This window comes from Dama dama, chromosome 8 (assembly GCF_033118175.1).
Source record: "Dama dama isolate Ldn47 chromosome 8, ASM3311817v1, whole genome shotgun sequence".
Classification (NCBI taxonomy): domain Eukaryota; kingdom Metazoa; phylum Chordata; class Mammalia; order Artiodactyla; family Cervidae; genus Dama; species Dama dama.
This window is the reverse complement of record NC_083688.1, coordinates 30,282,954-30,302,063: the sequence shown is the minus strand read 5'-3', so window position 1 is coordinate 30,302,063 and position 19,110 is coordinate 30,282,954. Positions and strand designations below refer to the sequence as shown.

The 19,110-nt window shown below is 46.6% G+C and overlaps 1 protein-coding gene and 1 long non-coding RNA gene across 7 annotated transcripts in view; one reads left to right on the top strand and one right to left on the bottom strand.

Moving 5' to 3' along the window:
* Positions 1-7,616, top strand: part of SMARCAL1 (SWI/SNF related, matrix associated, actin dependent regulator of chromatin, subfamily a like 1) — a 52,158-nt gene extending 44,542 nt beyond the window's left edge. For all 3 annotated transcript variants that reach the window (XM_061148789.1, XM_061148788.1, XM_061148790.1), the window contains 4 exons: positions 946-1,128; positions 2,137-2,237; positions 3,202-3,298; positions 6,413-7,616. In XM_061148789.1, coding sequence (XP_061004772.1) covers positions 946-1,128; positions 2,137-2,237; positions 3,202-3,298; positions 6,413-6,625 — 594 coding nt within the window. In that variant the 3' untranslated portion in view covers positions 6,626-7,616. The remainder of the gene's footprint in view (positions 1-945; positions 1,129-2,136; positions 2,238-3,201; positions 3,299-6,412) is intronic.
* Positions 6,717-19,109, bottom strand: LOC133060892 (uncharacterized). Of its 4 annotated transcripts, none has more exons than XR_009693860.1 (4): positions 18,943-19,109; positions 18,478-18,625; positions 18,125-18,262; positions 6,717-6,824 (listed from the first exon to the last, which is right to left on the bottom strand). It is a non-coding gene; the product is annotated as an uncharacterized LOC133060892 (long non-coding RNA). The 4 variants fall into 4 exon arrangements; XR_009693861.1 differs by lacking the exon at positions 6,717-6,824 and adding an exon at positions 12,898-13,067; XR_009693859.1 differs by lacking the exon at positions 6,717-6,824 and adding an exon at positions 13,493-14,738.
* Between the last annotated feature and the right edge of the window lies 1 nt (position 19,110).

Here is a 19,110-nt window from a genome sequence, read left to right as displayed (position 1 = left end):
GGGCATCTTCCTGACCCCTGGATCGAACCCAGGTCTCCTGCATTGCAGGCAGATTCTGTACTGTCTGAGCTACCAGGGGAGCCTTACTGAGGTATAATTATAGGTACATGTGATCCGTCTGTACATGCAATGACTGGGATGAGTCTCTGGGCAATGGTGCTGAGTAGAGACCACAGTTTACATAGTGTTTGACTCTATATAGCATTCCTGACATGGAACATTTTAGAAATGCAGGCCAGATTAGTAGGGACCAGGTGGGTGAGAGAGAAGCAGGAGGGAAGTGGGCAGGGCTATAAAAGGGCCACGGAGCATCCCTGTGTGGTTAGAACCATTCACTGTCTCCACTGTGAAGGCAGATATGTGAAAACCCACATGTGGGATAAAACTGTATAGAACACATACACATGAGTCTCAGTAAAATGGAAAATTGAATACAGTCAGTGGATTGTATCAAAGTCAGTCTCCTGGTTATTATAATAGGCTATAGTTTTACCAATATTGGGCTTCCCTGGTGGCCCAGATAGTAAAGAATCTGACTGCAATGCAGGTTTGATCCCTGGATAGGGAAGATCCCCTGGAGAAGGGAATGGCTACCAACTCCAGTATTTGGGAGAACTCTGGAGAATTCCATGGATCGAGGAGCCTGGTGGGCTATAGTGCATGGGGTCGCAAAGAGTTGGACACAACCCAACGACTAACAATACTTTTAACTTTTACCAATATTATCATTGGGGTAATGGACAAGAAATCCCTCTGTATTATTGCTTAATACAAACACGAACCTACAGTCCTGTCAACACAAGGTTCAGTCTGAAAGGAAGGGCCAGAAAGAAACTCCGAAAGCAATTCAGAGGGTGCCTGAACTGGAACTTGGAGCTCGGAGCGCCCCAGCAGCGCGGTTCTCTGCGCACCCCTGCCCAACCACTTCCCTCCTTGTTCCCGCAGCGCGTGCAGCACATCCGTATCGACGGCTCCACCTCCTCAGCCGACCGCGAGGACCTCTGCCAGCAGTTCCAGTTGTCCCCGGGCCCCGCCGTGGCCGTGCTGTCCATCACCGCCGCCAACATGGGCCTCACCTTCTCCTCGGCTGACCTGGTGGTGTTCGGGGAGCTGTTTTGGAACCCAGGGGTGAGGGGCGCGCGTCCGTCCGCGGGGTGGGGGAGGCGAGAGGCGGGGCTTGTGTGCGCTGTACCTGGTGCTAGCATCATGGCCCCTCGTTGTCCAAGCTTCACAAACAGATCTTAGGTCTTCACAGCACCCTGCTGTGTAGCAGGATGATCGACTCCATCTCATTATCAGTGGGTAGGCTGACGTTCTGAAGAAACCTCCGGATCCACCTCTCCCTGCAGACGCTGGGGGCTCAGAGAGCATAGCTGTCACTTAAGGGGAGCACATGGCAGCCCCGGTCCCAGGCCTCTGCCTTCCCAGCCTGAGCCCCTTTTATTCACTACCCCCGGGAGCCGCTTTAGTGGTGGGGCCACAGCAGGGCGACCACGGTGGGTGTTCGCTGGACACGGCCATGGTGCCCACTGGCCTTATCTGATGAGCTGACTGCTGTGGCAACAGACAGAAGACATTTGTTGGGACTCGTAAAGTTTTCTCCCTCCTGACGTCCTGATGGGGTGTGGCTTTCACTGCCACAGGCTGGCAATGGCCGTAAGGATGATGATGGGGGGCTTAGAGGCTGAAGGCATCTTAGAATAGAAACTGGCTGGTGGGTTTCATTGTTCGTTGTAGGGTTTACCACGGTATAAAAAAGCCACCCTACCCCTGATCCTCTCTGGCCTCTGCCCGGGTACAGTATTTTTATCTATTTAGAAGATAACTTTTCATTCCACGGAGGAAGACAGAAAGTATGCCGGGTCCCCTTTGTCATGGCTAGTGGCAGAGCTGAAGCTTGCCTTCTGTCTACAGTGCCCAGCACCGGGCCCAGCGCTGGGCAGCCCCCCACAGCTGCAGCTGCAGATTGAGTTCCCCGTGTTGCCCAGTGCTGTGTTTGTGTCTCGCTTTTGTCAGATTACAAGTCGTTTGTGGGCAGAGTCTCGCAGGCCCCCAGCCATGTGACACTCAGTGAGGAGGGTTTGTGATGGACCAAGTGGCCTTGACCTGCCTCCATCCCGCCCCCCGCCCCCGCAGGTGCTGATGCAGGCTGAGGACCGGGTGCACCGCATCGGACAGTTGAGCTCCGTGAGCATCCACTACCTGGTGGCAAGAGGCACGGCCGATGACTACCTCTGGTGAGGCCGCTGGTGGCCGGGCAGTTGGGCTTGACACTGATGATGTATTTTCTTTGCTCCCTGAGAGGCTCTGCCTTGGGGGAGCTCTCCAGGGACCCACACAGAAGACTTTGCTAGTAGCGCCGCCCCCCCCCCTTTCATCATGACCCTGTCTGGCCCCCTGCGCAGCATTACTGTGGCTGCAGTGGGGTGGGGGAGGGGGGATGAGGAAACCTTGTGGGAATAAGAGGATGTGGCTCCTTCCCACTGACCTGAGAAAAGGGAGGAAAACCTACTGGGATGAAATGTATGTGGAATTTTGTTTGTAAAACCCTCTGTTCCTAGACGTGAAAGCACTTGCTCAGACAGGGAAACCCCCATTTTGTCCCCTGGTGACGTCTGCTGGTACCATAAGGCCACCTCTTCAGTGCTGCTGCTGGGCCATCCAAAGAAAGTGGCTCACTTGGGTCATGCAGTGCTTTTTTAGCAGAACTGGGATAAAATTTTCAACTCTGTGGAGTTTCATATCCATTACCTAAGAGAAAGATCTCAAAAGGCTCCCTCCCAGTTCCATTTCTCCCTTCCTGATAATAAGTTTCTTGATTATCTGATTTGTTTCCACTGCCTACCTATCTTTCTAGCATGATGACCGAGGCATCTTACCTTTACTTTGTGTGTGGCTTGCTTCTTCTTTCCTGTCTATTAGTGGATTTGTTATTCAGGCAGCTCATAACAGCACAAGGTCCAAATTTTGTTGTAATGGCATTTATTTGATACACATCTCCCAGTTGAAAAAACTTTGAGTCTGATATCTGAGCCCTGACTTGGCTGGTTTACAATAGAGAGGAAGTAGGTATTGCAGGATGGGTGTTTGTGCCTGGCGAGCTGCAGAGATGTGAGATAGTAAGCTGTCCCATAAGCACAGGGGGGTGGACTTATAATCAGTGCTGGGTCCATGCACTGCAGCTCCTTTCTTCCCCAACAGGCCCCTGATTCAAGAGAAGATTAAAGTTCTGGGTGAAGCTGGGCTCTCTGAGACCAATTTTTCAGAAATGACAGAAGCCACAGATTACTTCTACAAGGTAACACCAGCCCATGGCTCCCTGCACTGGGGCATCCTGAGGTTTGGAATAGGAAGGTGTGAATCACTCCTGGAATCTCCCCCAGCCTGAGAGCCGAAATGACGGCTGCAGCTGTTCTCAGGTCAATCCGTGTGTGCATCCCTTTATGGAGAAGTGCTGACATTAACTCCTGCTGCTTTTCACGTAGCCTCCTAGATCCTCCTAAAACCAAGGCCTCCAAATGCTGTCATCAGGCCATGAGAAACTGACAAAAAATTCCCCATGGAAACTGCTAAATTGTTGCAAAAAGTACATGGCAGCACCATGCTGCAGGCCAGCCAGGGAACACATCCCAAGCACACAGTGGGGACTGTTTCACACAGGGTGTTGCTTTCATGTGGCATATTTTCCCCTCTGTCGCTGCATTTTATCTTCAGTGTCTCCCTGTTTTATAAAGGGGTGAACAGAGATCTGCATAGGAGTAAGACTAGCCCACAACTGCCCTGCAAATCTGTTTACCCACTCCAATATTCTTCCCTGGAGAATTCCATACACAGAGCAGCCTGGTGGGCTACAGTCCATGGGGTTGCCAAGAGCTGGACACGGCTGAGTGACTAACAATTTCGCTTTCACACAAGACTGGCCCACAGTCACGGGTCATGTGAAGCCAGCTCAAGACAGAAGGCTTCCAGACTCAGCCAGCATTCCCTGTGTGACAGCCTCTCTTATTATCATGGAGGGTAAGAGGCCCATGAGCATCCTTCCATGAGCAGCTGGGCCTTGTCAGACGGGCTGAGAGGAGATCTGCTTGCCTCTGGCGAGAACAGCCTGGGCCCAGCAGGCCTGCCCTGGCCTAGCTCTCCATCCCCATGGAGGCCACAGCCCTTCTCCCTCCATTTCTGTGAAACAAGGAAGAGAGGAACGAGAGGTGCAAAGACTCCCAGGGCTGGTCTTCATTCACCTACTCAGGTGGTTGACGAGGAAGGTGAGAACTCAGGAGGTCCTGAGAGGATTGTTTCTAAAGAGACAATGGTCTGAGGTCTTGGACAGAAGTCTGAGCCTCGTGCTGAAAGGCAGCCTTGCTCTTCAGAAAACTGAGGTGGCTTCTCCTTCCTGTGGAATCACTGAGCATCAAAGCCTGAGTTAAATCAGCACAGCCTTGTAGGTGATTCTAAGACTTGTCTGAGGGTGTGATCTTTACATTTACTTAAAACTAAATTCTTTTTTCAGGATGTAATTATTGGGATAAATTAGACTCGGGAGAGATATAAATTATAATATAAATTATCCTTAAAGTTAATAAGCCAATTTTAAAAAACAACTTTATTTTTAAACTTTTTAAAGAACTCTCTAATTCAGTTGAACAATGACTGTTTTGACAGAGCCTTGCTTATTATTTGCCCTTTAAAAAGAAAGAGCCTTATTTTTAAAGGATTCTCAACTAATGAGAATAGGTTTATTTGTAACTCATTTATTTATACTGGCTTGAGCCTCAGTTGCTCTGAATTAATTAAGAATTTCTGCCTAAAAATACAAATGTGAGATAATACAAACAGAGTTTATCAATATTTAGATTAGTAATTAAAACTGAAAACTTTATCAGCTGTTAGGACAAGAAAATGTTGCCTCCTTGTAGAGGAGCCAAAAGCAAAAAAGGTCATGTCTGCCAGCCTGCTGAGAGGGGAAGTGAAATATTTGTCTGATCTTAGAATTTGCTTCCCTTTGTGTGTGCTCCAGATTAGCACATAGCTTTGCCACCACAGACTCCAATGAACGTGGACTTCTATCTGGAGTAGGCTGCCTTGTGAGCATTTCCTTGACTTTTAGTTGCCCAGACAGAAGCTTGATGAAGGTTATCGTAGAGGAGGGCACAGGGCTGCTATGAGGCTGATCTTAATCACCTTTAATGTCACGCCCCATCTGAATATCTGGGATCCTGAATGGCGCGCGAATGTAGGGCCCAGGTTACTGAATAATCTAGAGTCCTTGCAGGATCAGTTTTCAAGAACTCAGCGACACCAACGTGGAAGGCTTTCATGAAAGCACAGAAAGAGTGGCCAATTAGGTTGAGACCTGACTACAAAGGGCCTGGAAAGCCAGGGAAGCAGACTTGATGAGGTAGATGCAGGGTGCCCAGTGACGCGACAGGAGAATCTTAGCAGAGGGCAGTCTAGAGGGAAAAATCAGGCCTGGGCCAGACTTGTGGGCCCGTGATATGGGAAGAGGCCTGAGGCAGGAAGTGCAGTGAAGCCATTTCAGGTTCCAGCAGGTACAGAGCCACGCAGCCCAAGTAAACAAACTGCCTGTGAGGTACCTAGGAGGGATCAGAGGGAGAAGCCAACCTTGATGTGTGAGATACGGAATCAGGACACCCCGGTGATCACAAGCCGGGGGGACTGGGTGAGAAGTGGGAGACCATCAAAACCAGCGAACAGGAGCTGGTTCGGAGATGTAGGACTGAGGTGCGAGACGACTGTGGTTTTTAGACAGGTTTGGTTTTATGGACCTGTGGGAGGTCACTGGAGACACTGAATATGTGCCTCTGGGTTGAATGATGGTCAGGGCTGGGAGTTGAGACAGAAGAGATCAGCAGAGGAGTGAGAACGAGCCCATCATGTGTTGTGGTCGTAACCACTGGGTGTGATTTTAGCCCTACACTGTTGTCATCAACACAGAGGCACAGTTGTAATCATTGTAACTTTAGGGTAGTCAGAAATGGGTGCATGTATCTACTTATCAATACGCTAAGTGTGCGTTTTATAACCACTCTGAAAATCGGGTATAAACCAGGGCTGAACACACTGATTTGGCAGTTGACTTAGCAGTTTAACTAACCTCTTAGTGGAAAAAGGCCTTGGAGGAAGTGAGAATTTGGGAGCTCTTTCATTGAAATAGTGATTTGTAAAGTTAGAAGGGAGACGCATTCCCAACATAAATTAGTGTGAGAGCAGGTCCTTTGTTGTTTTCACAACCATTTCTTTTTCTTTTTTCCCAACAAGCAGCAGAGAAGAAGCCAGACATGAAGGCAGTAAGGCTGCTCAAGTGATAAATAGTTTACTGAGCTGGTCCCACAGAGGTGGAGGAAAAGTCAATTTTAATGTCTGGGTACTGATGTCTTTTCTTCCTCTGATGAAGGACTCAAAGCAGCAGAAGATCTACGACCTATTCCAGAAGTCCTTTGAGGAAGACGGAAGCGATATGGAGCTCCTGGAGGCAGCAGAGTCCTTTGATCCAGGTTCCCAGGACACGGGAGACACGCTGGATGAAAGCAAATTGACGGGCAGCCCAGTGAAGAAGAAGAGATTTGAATTTTTTGATAACTGGGACAGCTTTACCTCTCCTCTATAAGAGGAGGGGGAAAAGCATTAAAAAAAAAAAATCATGGCATTTATTAAAATAACTTAAGGCATTTTTTTTTTTTGAAGCATATTGTCCTTACCTCAGTGTTGGTCTCTGTCTCCAAGCCCAGTGGGTTACCAGGCCAAGTGTCAGCATTTCCTTTCATTATGTGTGGGTTTGCCTGGGTCTTAATTAACCTTAGCTTGACCTACCAAGAAACAGAAAGTAGGTCGTAGTAGTAGTGAATCATGTTCTTTAATTAACGAGGTGCTTCCTCCACAGCCCCTGAAATCTAGATTTGTTTTAAATGTATTGATTCAGCAAATATTTATAGAGCACTTAATATGTGCCAGAGCCCTGTCATAGGTGCTGGCAGCAGGTCACTGAACAAAGAAGAAAAAAGTACACGCTTTTGCCAAGGTTATCATATTAACAGGAGAGGCAGTATTTTTCTATGAAGAAAGGTAAAGTAAGCTAAGCGTGTAGAGCAGGGGTTGACAAGCTTTTTCTAGAAATAGCCAGAGAGTAATTAATTTTGCCTTTATGGGTCAGGATGTTTGTGTTGGAGCCACTCAGCTGTGCTGCTTGTGGTGCCGAATCAGCCACAGACAATCCGGAAACAAGCGAGTATGGCTCTTTTCCAATAAAGCTCCGTTCCAGACACTGAATTTTGAACTTCATATAATTTTCATATGTCATGAATTACTATTCTTCTGTTTTCAACCATTTAAAAATATAAAAACTGGACTTGGCTCACAGGCCCTACAGAAACAGGCAGTGAGCAGAATTTAGACCACAGACCATAGTTTGCCAACCCCTGGTGTAGAGGAACACCGTCCAATGGAAACAAGACAGAGGGCACATATGTGATTTTAATTTTCTAAAGAGTATTTTTAAAAACAAAGAAGAGCCAACTTAGTAACCCAGTACAGTCAAGGTACTGTCACTTCAACATAATCACTATTAAAAAAATTAATAAACTTCTTTTTTTTTTTTTGGCTCCACGAGGTCTTCATTACTTTTGCACAGGCCTTCTCTAGTTGTGGCGAGCAGGGGCTACTCTTTGTTGTAATGTGTGGGTTTTTCATTGTGGTGGCTTCGCTTGTTGCAGAGCGTGGGATCTTGGCTCGTGGGCTTCAGTAATTGTGGCACACAGGCTCAGTAATTGCGGCTCGTGGGCCTTAGAGCTCAGGCTCAGTGGTTGTGGCTCACGGGCTTAGCTGCTCTAAGGCACGTGGAGTCTTCCCAGGCCAGGGATCGAACCCATGTTCCCTGCATTGGCAGGCGGATTCTTTTTTTTTTTTTTTCCATTTATTTTTATTAGTTGGAGGCTAATTACTTTACAGTATTGAAGTGGGTTTTGTCATACATTGACATGAATCAGCCATGGAGTTACATGTATTCCCCATCCCGATCCCCCCTCCCACCTCCCTCTCCACCCGATCCCTCTGGGTCTTCCCAGTGCACCAGGCCCGAGCACTTGTCTCACGCATTCAACCTGGGCTGGTGATCTGTTTCACTATAGATAATATACATGTTTCGATGCTGTTCTTTCGAAACATCCCACCCTTGCCTTCTCCCACAGAGTCCAAAAGTCTGTTCTGTACATCTGTGTCTCTTTTTCTGTTTTGCATATAGGGTTATCATTACCATCTTTCTAAATTCCATATATATGTGTTAGTATGCTGTAATGTTCTTTATCTTTCTGGCTTACTTCACTCTGTATAATGGGCTCCAGTTTCATCCATCTCATTAGAACTGATTCAAATGAATTCTTTTTAATGGCTGAGTAATATTCCATGGTGTATATGTACCACAGCTTCCTTATCCATTCGTCTGCTGATGGGCATCTAGGTTGCTTCCATGTCCTGGCTATTATACACAGTGGCAGGCGGATTCTTGTCCCCTGTACCACCAGGGAAGTCTGAACCTTTTGATTCTTTTTTTTCATACCTTCAAAATCCAGTGTATGTTTGACACTCATACCAGCATATCTTAGTCTGAATATCTACATTTCCAGCACCCAGTGACCCCTTGTGTGTGGTGTCTCCTGCGTCGGCACCGCAGCTTTAGAGAGGGGAGAGAGGAGTGGAGTAGCACGTGGGAAGAGTAAGGTGATGACATGGAAGAAAGAGACCGAGTCCAAATGATGTAGTGCTTCTGGGTCCTGCTAACAGGTTGATTTTTTAATTTCATCCTGAACATGAAGCCACTGACTGGTTTTGAGCAGGCGTATGAGGCAGTCTGACTATATTTTGAAAAGATCACCCAGTTTGATTGTAGAAAATAGATCGGGAAGGATGAGCAGAGGGACCAGTTGGTAGGAGGGGCTACTGGGCTCTAGCCACTGACCACAGGGGACACTCTGGGGGGTGGCTGAACAGGGAGCAGTGTGAAGGAAGTGAGGAGCAGTTGGAATCTGGATAGATCTTGGATGTAAAGCTGAAAGGATTTGTGCGTGGACTGACCATGGGCATTTGAGGAAGGTAAGAGTCAAGTCTGAGACCTGGGGGTTTGGCCTCAGCAAAGTCTTGGCCACTCTGAGATTAAAAAGATGGGAGAGAAGGGGACTTCCCTGGTGGTCCAGTGGCTAAGACCCGATGCTCCCAATGCAGGGGGCCCAGGTTCGATCCCTGGCTGGGAACTAGATCCCACACTACACAGCTAGGAGTTCACATGCCAAAACTAAAGATCCCACATGTTGTGCAGTGAAGATTGAAGACCTTGCATGCCGTGACTAAGAGCCAGCACACACACACACACAAAGGTGGGGGAGTAGAGGCTAGGGGCAGGGAGAAGTCCAGGGTTGGTTGTGGACTTGCTGAGTTTGCGGTGGCCCCTGCACAAGCTGTGGCAGTCCTGGCGACTCCTGCCCAGCTTCCTTTGGAGGAGGACCTTGCTGCCCAGCTGTGAAAGGGTACTCAGCAAATAGCCTCCACCTGGCCACCACTTCCAGCAAGTCTCAGGCGGCAGAGCACTCTTGATTACACCCTTCCCGGGGCAGCCTCCATCAGGGACTGAGCAAGGTGAGTCTGATGCAAGACACCACCGGTGGGCAGTCTTCACTGCACAACTCCCACGTCACACTGGGTTGTCAGCCTCACAGCTCACCTCCCTCTGCCCTGCCTCCTCCCACTTTCTTTCACAGGCCATCTCTAACACACCTCTTGCATCCCAAACTCCGTCTCAGTGTGTTTCTGGAAAACCCAGCCATAACAAGGTCCATCCAAGCAGACGTGTTCTGTGGGCAGTAGAGTATCTGAGTCTTCTGACTCTGCCTTCCTCTGATGAGAATAGTGTTTATGGTCATGGGGCTGCATAGGATCATCTAAGGGGCTGGTGGCTTCAGGAGCAAAGCAGATCTGACCCAAAGCCAAGCACTCCACATATAGGGTTGGGAAGAGGAGAAGAGGATCCAAATGGGAGTCCAGGAAGTGGATTTTTTTTTTTTAAGTGTTTCAGAAGCAAAGGTATTGCTGCTCTAATTGGTGTTGTGCAAAGCCAGGGGGCAGGTGTCAAGTGCTGGCTTGGAGTGAGCCCCGCATTTGCTAGTGTGGATTCTTAGGTCTAAATGATTTTTTTAAATTAATTTTTATTGGAGTATAGCTGATTTACAATGATGCGTTTTCGTTTCTGCTGTAGAGCGAAGTGAATCGGCTACACATAGACATGTATGCTCAGTTGCTTCAGCCGTGTCCTACTCTTTGTGACCCCAGGGACTGTGACCCCAGGCTCCTCTGTCCAAGGGATTCTCCAGGCAAGAACACTGCAGTGAGCGGCCATGCCCTCCTCCAGGGGGTCTTCCTGACCCAGGAATCAAACCTGCAGCTCCTGTGTCTCCTGCATTGTAGGCAGATTCTGTACCACTGAGTCACCAGGGAAGCCCCGATAACATATACATATATACCCCCCCCCCCCCGCCGTTGTCGGATTTCCTTCCCATGTAGGTGACCACAGAGCGCTGAGCAGGGTTCCCAGAGCCATACAGAAGGTCAGGCCCGAACGGTTCTGCTGGGGGGCACTGACCAGGCCGATCGCTTTCCATGTATGGACACGGTGAACCCCAGCCCTGAGGGCAGTAGCTGTGTTTTCATTGTGTAGATGCAGAAGCTGAACCGCGGGTGTCTCGGCCGGGAAGAGGGAGAGCAGTGCGGCAGCCAGGCCCCCCCGAGGGCCCACTCTAGGGGTCAGGGTGCCCCTTGGCCAGGGACGGAGGCCCACGATGCTTGGTGAGGCGGGGGCATCATGAGCAGCGTGTTAGACAGCCTCCCTCCCGAGGGGCTCAGCGCTGGCCGTGAACCTAGACCGGTCCCTCTGCAGGCCCCGAGTCGGCTCTCTGCTCATCAGACTAGGACAAGACCCTGGGGGGATGTACCCCTTTCTCATCCGTTTGAGCGCCCTTTCCTGGGCTCCCAGACCGCTGCAGTTGAGAGAGGGGCTCCTTGGGAGCCACCCAGCCCCCTCACCGCTGTTCAGGCTCTCTGATCTCCCAGCACAGTCTGGGCTGAGGGTCACGTCCTCTGTAAACTCCAGCCTCAGGGAATAACTAGGAAGACGCTGACCTTGCTGCTTTCTGGGGTCAAACCTGGCCTTCGATGACTGCTTCCTATTAATCACCATTATCGATTTGCTGCTCCTGACTTCCCCGCAGGGTCAGAGCTCTTTAGAAAGTCCACCTGAACACCTAAGCTTAAGGAGCATGAGATGATGCTTCGGTCTTTCTGAGGGATTGTGGGATTAGCAGCTGAGGCTGCACCTGCCGGTTTATCCTGCCATTGAATTCTCTGCTGGGGTCCCAGGTCTCTGTGAATAATCTGGACTTTGGTTTCCTCATCACCCACTGACATAAGAACTACCTGTGGTTGTCTGGAGAAAATCCACGACCAGAGGCCTGGGAGAGAACTCCTGCCTGGGCTTTCCTTTGGGCCACCTGAGGTTGTCTCACACTGTCTCACTCCCAGCTTTGCATTTGATTTTTTAACTCTGTGAACTGATCCACCTGAACACATTTGTCTTTAATAACAAGTAATCTTGTTGGAAGCTTCCAGAGGACAAATGGTGGTCTACCTAAATTTTACTATCATTTCCTCCCAAACAGGAACTTAAGTATGTTTCTAAGAGTGATTAACATAGAGTGGAGGCTGCTGTTTCATCACATAAGCTGTATTAAGTCCCTTCATGAGCGATAGCTCTGGAAAGCCAATTACATCACTCCATGGCTGTTGTCCATCTGCAGTGGACATTTGAACGATGCAGATATGGAGAAGGACAAGGTCAGTTATGCACCAGGGGGCCTGTTGGGAGCTGGCCCAATGGGGACAGAACCTCTGTGAAAAGAAATGCTAACAATCCTACAGTAAGTTTGCCCATGTGATTTCTGCCATCCTGGGAGCTCATTAGTGGAAACAATACAGTCTCTTCATTAAGGACAAATTGCTGAAATGAGTTGAGGCTCCGGAAGCAAAAAGGTTTGGGATCATGGTCAGATCCTGAGTTTCGGAAAGAAGCATTTCTCCCTGGCACGTCCCAGTGCCTCTCCTTAGCCTCTGCATGATGCCCTTAAATCACACAGCTTGAGAAATGTTCAGAAGCCCTCTCCTGTGAGTCTGTGGACATCGCCAGATGCTGCTGTTTGGTCAAGTTCTTTCATTGCTTAGGACCTCATTTCCTGCTTCCATTAATAATCCCTTCTCCAGGAATGTGGCTAGGATATGAGGGGTACGCTCCTAAGTAAAAATGAATGTGTAGGTGATTCTGAAACATATAGTGCCAGTTGGAAGAATCACTTCCAAATCAAATTAACAGATAACCTGCTGCATTCATCCCGGGGCCTGCCTTTGAGATACCTCCAGGTGTCAGGTCAGTGCCTGCCGGTGGGAGGTGCTTGAATTTGAGCCCACTCTCCCTTTGTGGTCTTAGTATCAATAAGATGGCCTGTTGAGCTGCTATCTGAGGCCTCCAGTTAAACTTCAGTTTCAGCTACTCTGGAGAAAAATTCCCCCTCCCCTCAAGATGTCCCTGAAGTCCTCCAAAGCAAATTTCATTTACCCCATGCAGCCTATATATTTTAAGTTATACCTCCCCAAATGTATCTCTGAAATGTGTTGAGATCTGTCCAGGCGTTTCTGTGTGATTCAGTAAAAGATATTTGGACTTATTTAGATGGTGAATACCTTCAGGTTTAAGGATTTCCACACTAACTTCTTCTCCTTCTTCACTCTGCAGCTCAATCCAGACACGCACACCACCATCCACCATGTTTTCTGGAAATGTCAGTCGGAATGAAGAAAATCTGGGGGCATCTCATCTCACTCTTGTCCCAGCCAACAGTGTTCCCCTTAAAGGCCCTCTGCAGCTGTCTCTGCCTCTCCTCACCAGGTTGTCAAGTGAAGTCTGGTTCCCTGAATGACCCTGGTTAATTTCTGCCTCCAGGGCCAGCATCAGGAAGACTCTGAAAGGCAGTAAGGAATCCTGTTGGCCTCAATCCACTTGTGAGTGAATTAATCATGTCTTTTCCTACTCGGTTTCCCACAAGCCTTTTTCTAGGTCACAGGGAGAGCTGAGAAACACAGCTGGGGGTGCCATCCCCTCACTGCTGACTCTTGGGTTTTGCCTTATCTGTGCATTCTTATCTATTGGAAATGATGTTTTCTGAAGCTCTTTCCAAGTGAATTTTAAACTGCACAGGGGATGAAAAGAAGTCCAATCTTATTTTTTCACCCTATCCTCTGACTTCTTACCAAGTTCAGGATTACAAGGTTAAAAAAAAGCTTAGAAGCTTAAGGAGGATTCACTGACAGTCTCTCGTACCTAAGTTTTATTTTGGTGGTATGTTTTCCAAGGTAGGGGGTTTTTCCAAGAAGAAAATGGATTCCTCATCATAGCAGACAGCATTGAGAAGCCTGTGAGTCACAGTCTTTGGGGTATTATGACACCCTCTGCCCACATCCCCCCGACCCCAAGCCATTCAACAGATACATTAAGTACCAGGCATTCTTACTCTTCCTTCTAACCTTTTTTTGGGGGAGGATAATGAAATAGAATATGCAAAAGAGTTCATGAAACAGATTTACAATTTAACAAAATATTATAAAATAAACACCTGTGTAACCATGACCTCCAAAGTTGCAAATACAATACCTTCTAGAAGCTTTATTGTTTTGCTTTTAATGTTTAGATTGACAATCCACCGGAAGTTTATTTTGGGGTACAAGGGGTGAGATAAGATCAAGGTTAATTTTTTTCCATAAGAAGATGCAGTTATCTCTGCACCACTTATTGAAAAGCCTGTCCCTTCATCCACTGCTTTATTCACTATTATAAATTCTATGTAAACATTAATCTAGAAATGTTTGAATACAAAAATTAAAGTCCTACATCCCCACCCTACTCCCAGCCCTATTTCCTAGAGGTGATAACTCTTTGGGATAACTCAACAATTTGGGATGAAGCCACTGGTAACTTACTCCCTATGCAAACAAATCTGTGTAAATATACATAAAATTTGTTTTTATAAAAATTATATCAAACTCTTCCTACTGTCAATGGCTCCTTTTATTACACATAACATATTTGGCCATTGTGTCATATTGATCTCCTTTATCCGTTTTAAGAGTGGCCAAGTAGGGACTTCCCTGGCAGTCCAGCAGTTAAGACTCTGAGCTCCCGCTCCAGGGGTCACGGGTTCCATCCCTGGTTGGGGAACTAAGATCCTACATGCCATGCAGTAAATGTGGAGAGAGAAGGGAGGAAGGAAAGAATCCATTTCTGACACCCGATTCTTCCCAGGTGTCCAGGCCTTGGCAGCCTTGCCCTCTTGCTGGTCAGTACCCCCAGCCGAGCTGGGCCTGCAGCCCTCTCAACAGTCTTGTGCAGACTTCACTTTCATCTGCGGCCACCAGTCAAGAGTGAACAAAGAGCTCTTCAAGCACAAAGTGAAGAAACAACCAGGGGCCTAGGCCACCGGGATAAGTCCTTTCTGTCTGCACCGTGAGATGAACGTAGGATGTTGCACGCACCTCAGATTCCTTTCAAATATAAAATGTTCCATATGCCCCCAAGAGAACTGGTTGATGAAACAGCTAGAAGCACTCTTCTCTGGAAGCAACTTTTATTTATTTTTCTAAAAGCAAAAAGCGCATTCTGTTGGCTCGGGTGGAGTGGGAGTGACCCAGCAGAGCTTTTGACGGAGACTTCTATGGGCACACATCACCATTAACAACCTGTACACCTGATGGTCCTTTAATGGGGATGAGATTTATGAGCCCACAGATAAGACAAATTGAGACTCCACGCACAATTCTCTGAAGCCACTTAGAGCTGATTTCATGAGAGTGCTATTTGTACATCCTCAAGCTTGCTATTTAAAGAGAATTGTTTGGTTTTGAAAAAATTGCTCTGAACATGAACAATTTCCTCTTATAATGGAGTGTCTCATTTTCAGCCACTCTATTGCATTTCTACTTATGCATTCTCTCTTCTCTTGCTTTTTCTCTCTCTATCCCTCTGAAGGTCAGAGACAGGGAAGGCTATACAGAAGATGGGGTGGGAGCTGGTAAATGCACTAAAAGATGATCTAAACTAGACTCTAGACCCAACCCAGGAGAGCTCACCTCAGCTCAGGCTGCCCCAGTGCCAGGCTGGCTGTCCTTACCCAGCTCCTGCTTGACCTAGAGGCACAGACTGGAATAACTGAACAGAAGGACAGTGAGACCGCTTGTTTTGCTTCTTTTTATTTTTTTGGCTGGGCCTGACCAGAGATTGATCCCAGGCCACAACACAGTGAAAGTGCTGACTCATAACCACTGGCGTGCATGCTAAGTCATGGGTTGTCACAACCTCCAAGCGATCTTCCCTACACAGAGGTCAAACCCGTGTCTCTTGCATCTCCTACATCAGCAGGCGGGTTCTTTATCACTAGTGCCACCTGGGAAGCCCAAGATGTCACTTTCACTGGTGGCTCAGACGGTAAAGAATCTGCCTATAATGCGGGAGACCCGAGTTTGATCCCTAGGTCAGCAAGATCCCCTGGAGGAGGAAATGGCACCCCACTCCAGTATTCTTGCCTGGAGATTCCCACGGACAGAGGAGCCTGGTGGACTATGGTCCATAGGGTCACAAAGAGTTGGACACTTCTGAGTGACTAACCACTGGACCACTAGGGAATTTCCCAGTGCTTGTTCCTCAACACTGTTTCACCAGTCCCATTTGTTTGCAATATATTTTAATTTATAGTTTTCTGGAGGCAGGGCATAGTTTGGGTAAAGAAATTTCCAGAAATCATTCCCCAAAAGCAGTGTGTTTCTCTTCTAAGGGAAGAGAAACTTATTCCCTTGGCCCCCTGCCATCCTTCATCCTCGAGGCACAGAGAATATGTGAATGGAGCCTCTGGTGAAACTGAGGGATGCTGAGCACACCCCACTCCATCAGTGGTACCCATGAGGCAGGTAGCAATAGCCAAGACTTTAATAGTCTCATTGTGTTCAAGCTAGAGAAATTAAAGAGAAAAGAGATGGGCATATTTTTAAGGTAAAAGTAGAAAACAAATCTGTTGTAGTTCCCTGAGTGTGGGAGAACAGAAAATAGGACTGATAAAGCATCAAGAGATATTGAAATCAGGTATCATCATCTCAACAATAATAACCATCATTTAGAAATGCTCACTAGGCACTTCATAGAAGTTATTTAAGCTTCTCTGGTGGCTCAGACGGTAAATAATCTGCCTCCAATGCAGGAGACCCAGGTTTGATCCCTGGGTCTGGAAGATTTCCTGGAGAAGGGAATGGCTACCCATGCCAGTATTCTTACCTGGAAAATTCCACGAACAGAGGAGCCTGGCGGGCTACATACAGTCCATGGGATCACAAAAAGTTGGACATGACTGAGTGACTAACACTTTCGTTTTTTAAGAACCTTAAAAGTTATGGTATACTCATTTTGCAGCTGAGGAAACAGCTCAGATCTTGTGACACAGTAGAAAGAGCACTGGTCTGGAAGTCATTCATTAGCTCTATGACCTTGGGCAAGTACCTGGACCTCTCTGGACCTCAGTTTCCACTTGGGGCTATATTAAAGCCTTTTTTAGTTCTAACATAAGTGGATTGACCTTGAAATGCAGAGAAGCCCAGACAAATAAAAGTCCCCTTAAAAACTCATCATCAACATTATACCATGCAAGGTACCATCTCCCTACGCAACATGTATCCATTAGCACTGTCACACTAGGCTCTGTGCTCAGTCCTGGGATGCAAAGGTGGACAACTGAGGCTCTGTTTTCATGGAGTTGATCTTGTGGTGATCTTGGCTTGCGTTTTTTTTTTTTTTCAAATAGACTTTATTTTTTAGAAAAGTTTAAGATCTATAAAAAGAAAAAAAAAATTGGGGCCTCCCTGGGTCCAGCGGCTAAGACTCCATGCTCCCAGTGCAGGAGGCCCAGGTTTGATCCCTGGTCAGGGAACTAGATCCCACATGCCAAAACTAAGACTGGTACACCCAAATAAATAAATAAGTATATTTTTTTTAAAAAATGAAGAAAAACTTCAATGGCAGTGGTTAAGACTTCTTGCTCCCAGTGGGAGGTGGAAGGAAGGTTCAAGAGGGAGGGTGGGTATATGTATACCTATGGCTGATTTATGTTGATATATGGTAGAAACCAACACAGTAAACAACAATTATCCTTCAATTAAAAATAACTAAATTAAAAAGAAAGACAAAAATAATAAATCTTTGTTAGCGAAGCGAAGGAAAAAAAAAATTCATGCTCCGACTGAAGGGGGCACCAGTCTGATCCTTGGTTGGGGAACTAAGATCTCAAATGCCAGTGTAGCATGGCCTAAAAAAAAAAAATTTAAGAGATTGTAGACAGTTCTCATATACTTTTAAAAAACCCAGTTTCCTCTGTTATTAACATCTTACATTAGTATGGTACATTTATTATAATCAATGAACCAATATGTGCATGCGTGCCAAGTCACTTCAGTCATGTCTGACTCTTTGCGACCCTATGGACAGAGCTTGCCAAGCTCCTCTGTGCATGGGATTTTCCAGGCAAGAATACTGGAGTGGGTTGCCACACCCTCCTCCAGGGGATCTTCCTGACCCAGGGATTAAACCCACGTCTCTTATGTCTCATGCATTGGCAGGTGGATTCTCTACCAATAGCACCATCTGGAAAGCCCCCAATGAACTAATATTCATACATTATTATTAACTAAAGTCCACAGTTTATTCAGAGCTCTTTAGTTTTTACCTAATGTCTTTTTCTGTTCCAGGATCCCATTTTACATTTACATTCATGTCTCCTTAAGCTCCCCTTGACTGTGACAATTTCTGACTCTGTTTTTTTATGATATTAATTTTGTAGGACACCTCACATTTGTCTGATCTTTTTTTCCATGATTGGACTTCGGTTATGGGTTTGGAGGAAGATCACAAAAGTAAAGTGCCACTGTCGTCGCACCATATCAGGGGGACACGCTATCGCCATGATTTATAACTGTTGATACTGACCTTGACTCGGCTTTGCTGGTGTTTGGCAGCTTTCTCCACTGTGTGGTTCCTCTTTCCTCGCTTTCCCATATTGTGCTCTTTGGAAGGAATCACTCTACACAGCCCACAGTTAAGGAGTGAGGAGTTATATCCCCCTTCCTAGAGAGCAGAGAATCCACATAAATTATTTAGAATTCTTCTGCAAGAGTGAGTTCCCTCTTCTCCCCCATTTATTTATTTATTCAATCATTTATTCACATCCGCATGGGCTCATGGACATTTATTTTCTACTCTGGGTTAAAAATCAACAAAACTTGATTTTTTTGCTCAAAAATTTCCAGACTTATCCAGTGGGAGTTCTTTCAGTTGGTTACCTTGTCTCTTTGACATAGCTTCATCACAGTAGGGTTTTTTGTTTTGGTTTTTAAGCACTTCCTTACTTCTGGCACAACACTCCAGGCTCATCTTGCATATTTCCTTCAGCAGTCCTGGAATCGTCATTTCTCCAAGGAGTCCTGGCTCCTTTCATTGTAGAATGATATTAGAAACCAAGATCTGAGTGTGAGGTGTACACATTTCTAATGGACTTAAATTTTTTTTTCCAGTTATAAATACATACTCATTTTAAGAGATAATTAGAAAATGCAGAAATATATAAAGACAAAACTCAGTTTAAATATCCCCACTACCCACAACCACAGGGCCTGCAGCTTTTAGAAGGCATAATGCAGAAAGCAGTGAGATCTGAAATCATATTTTAAGCACTTCTCTTTAAGTGCCAATGAGTGAGCAAATTACTTAAAAATCTGAATCTTGTCTATAAATGGAGGAAATCTTACCTCCTTTGCAGGATTTCGTGAGATATATGTACGATAATGTCGATGTGTGAAAGAGCTTCTGCTACAGTTTGTCGCTACAATTTGTAAATCACTGTAAACCTGTCGGAGACGCCTCTCGGCAAACTACCCTGAAGGCACTGGAGCGAGAAAACCTCCAGACCATAGAGT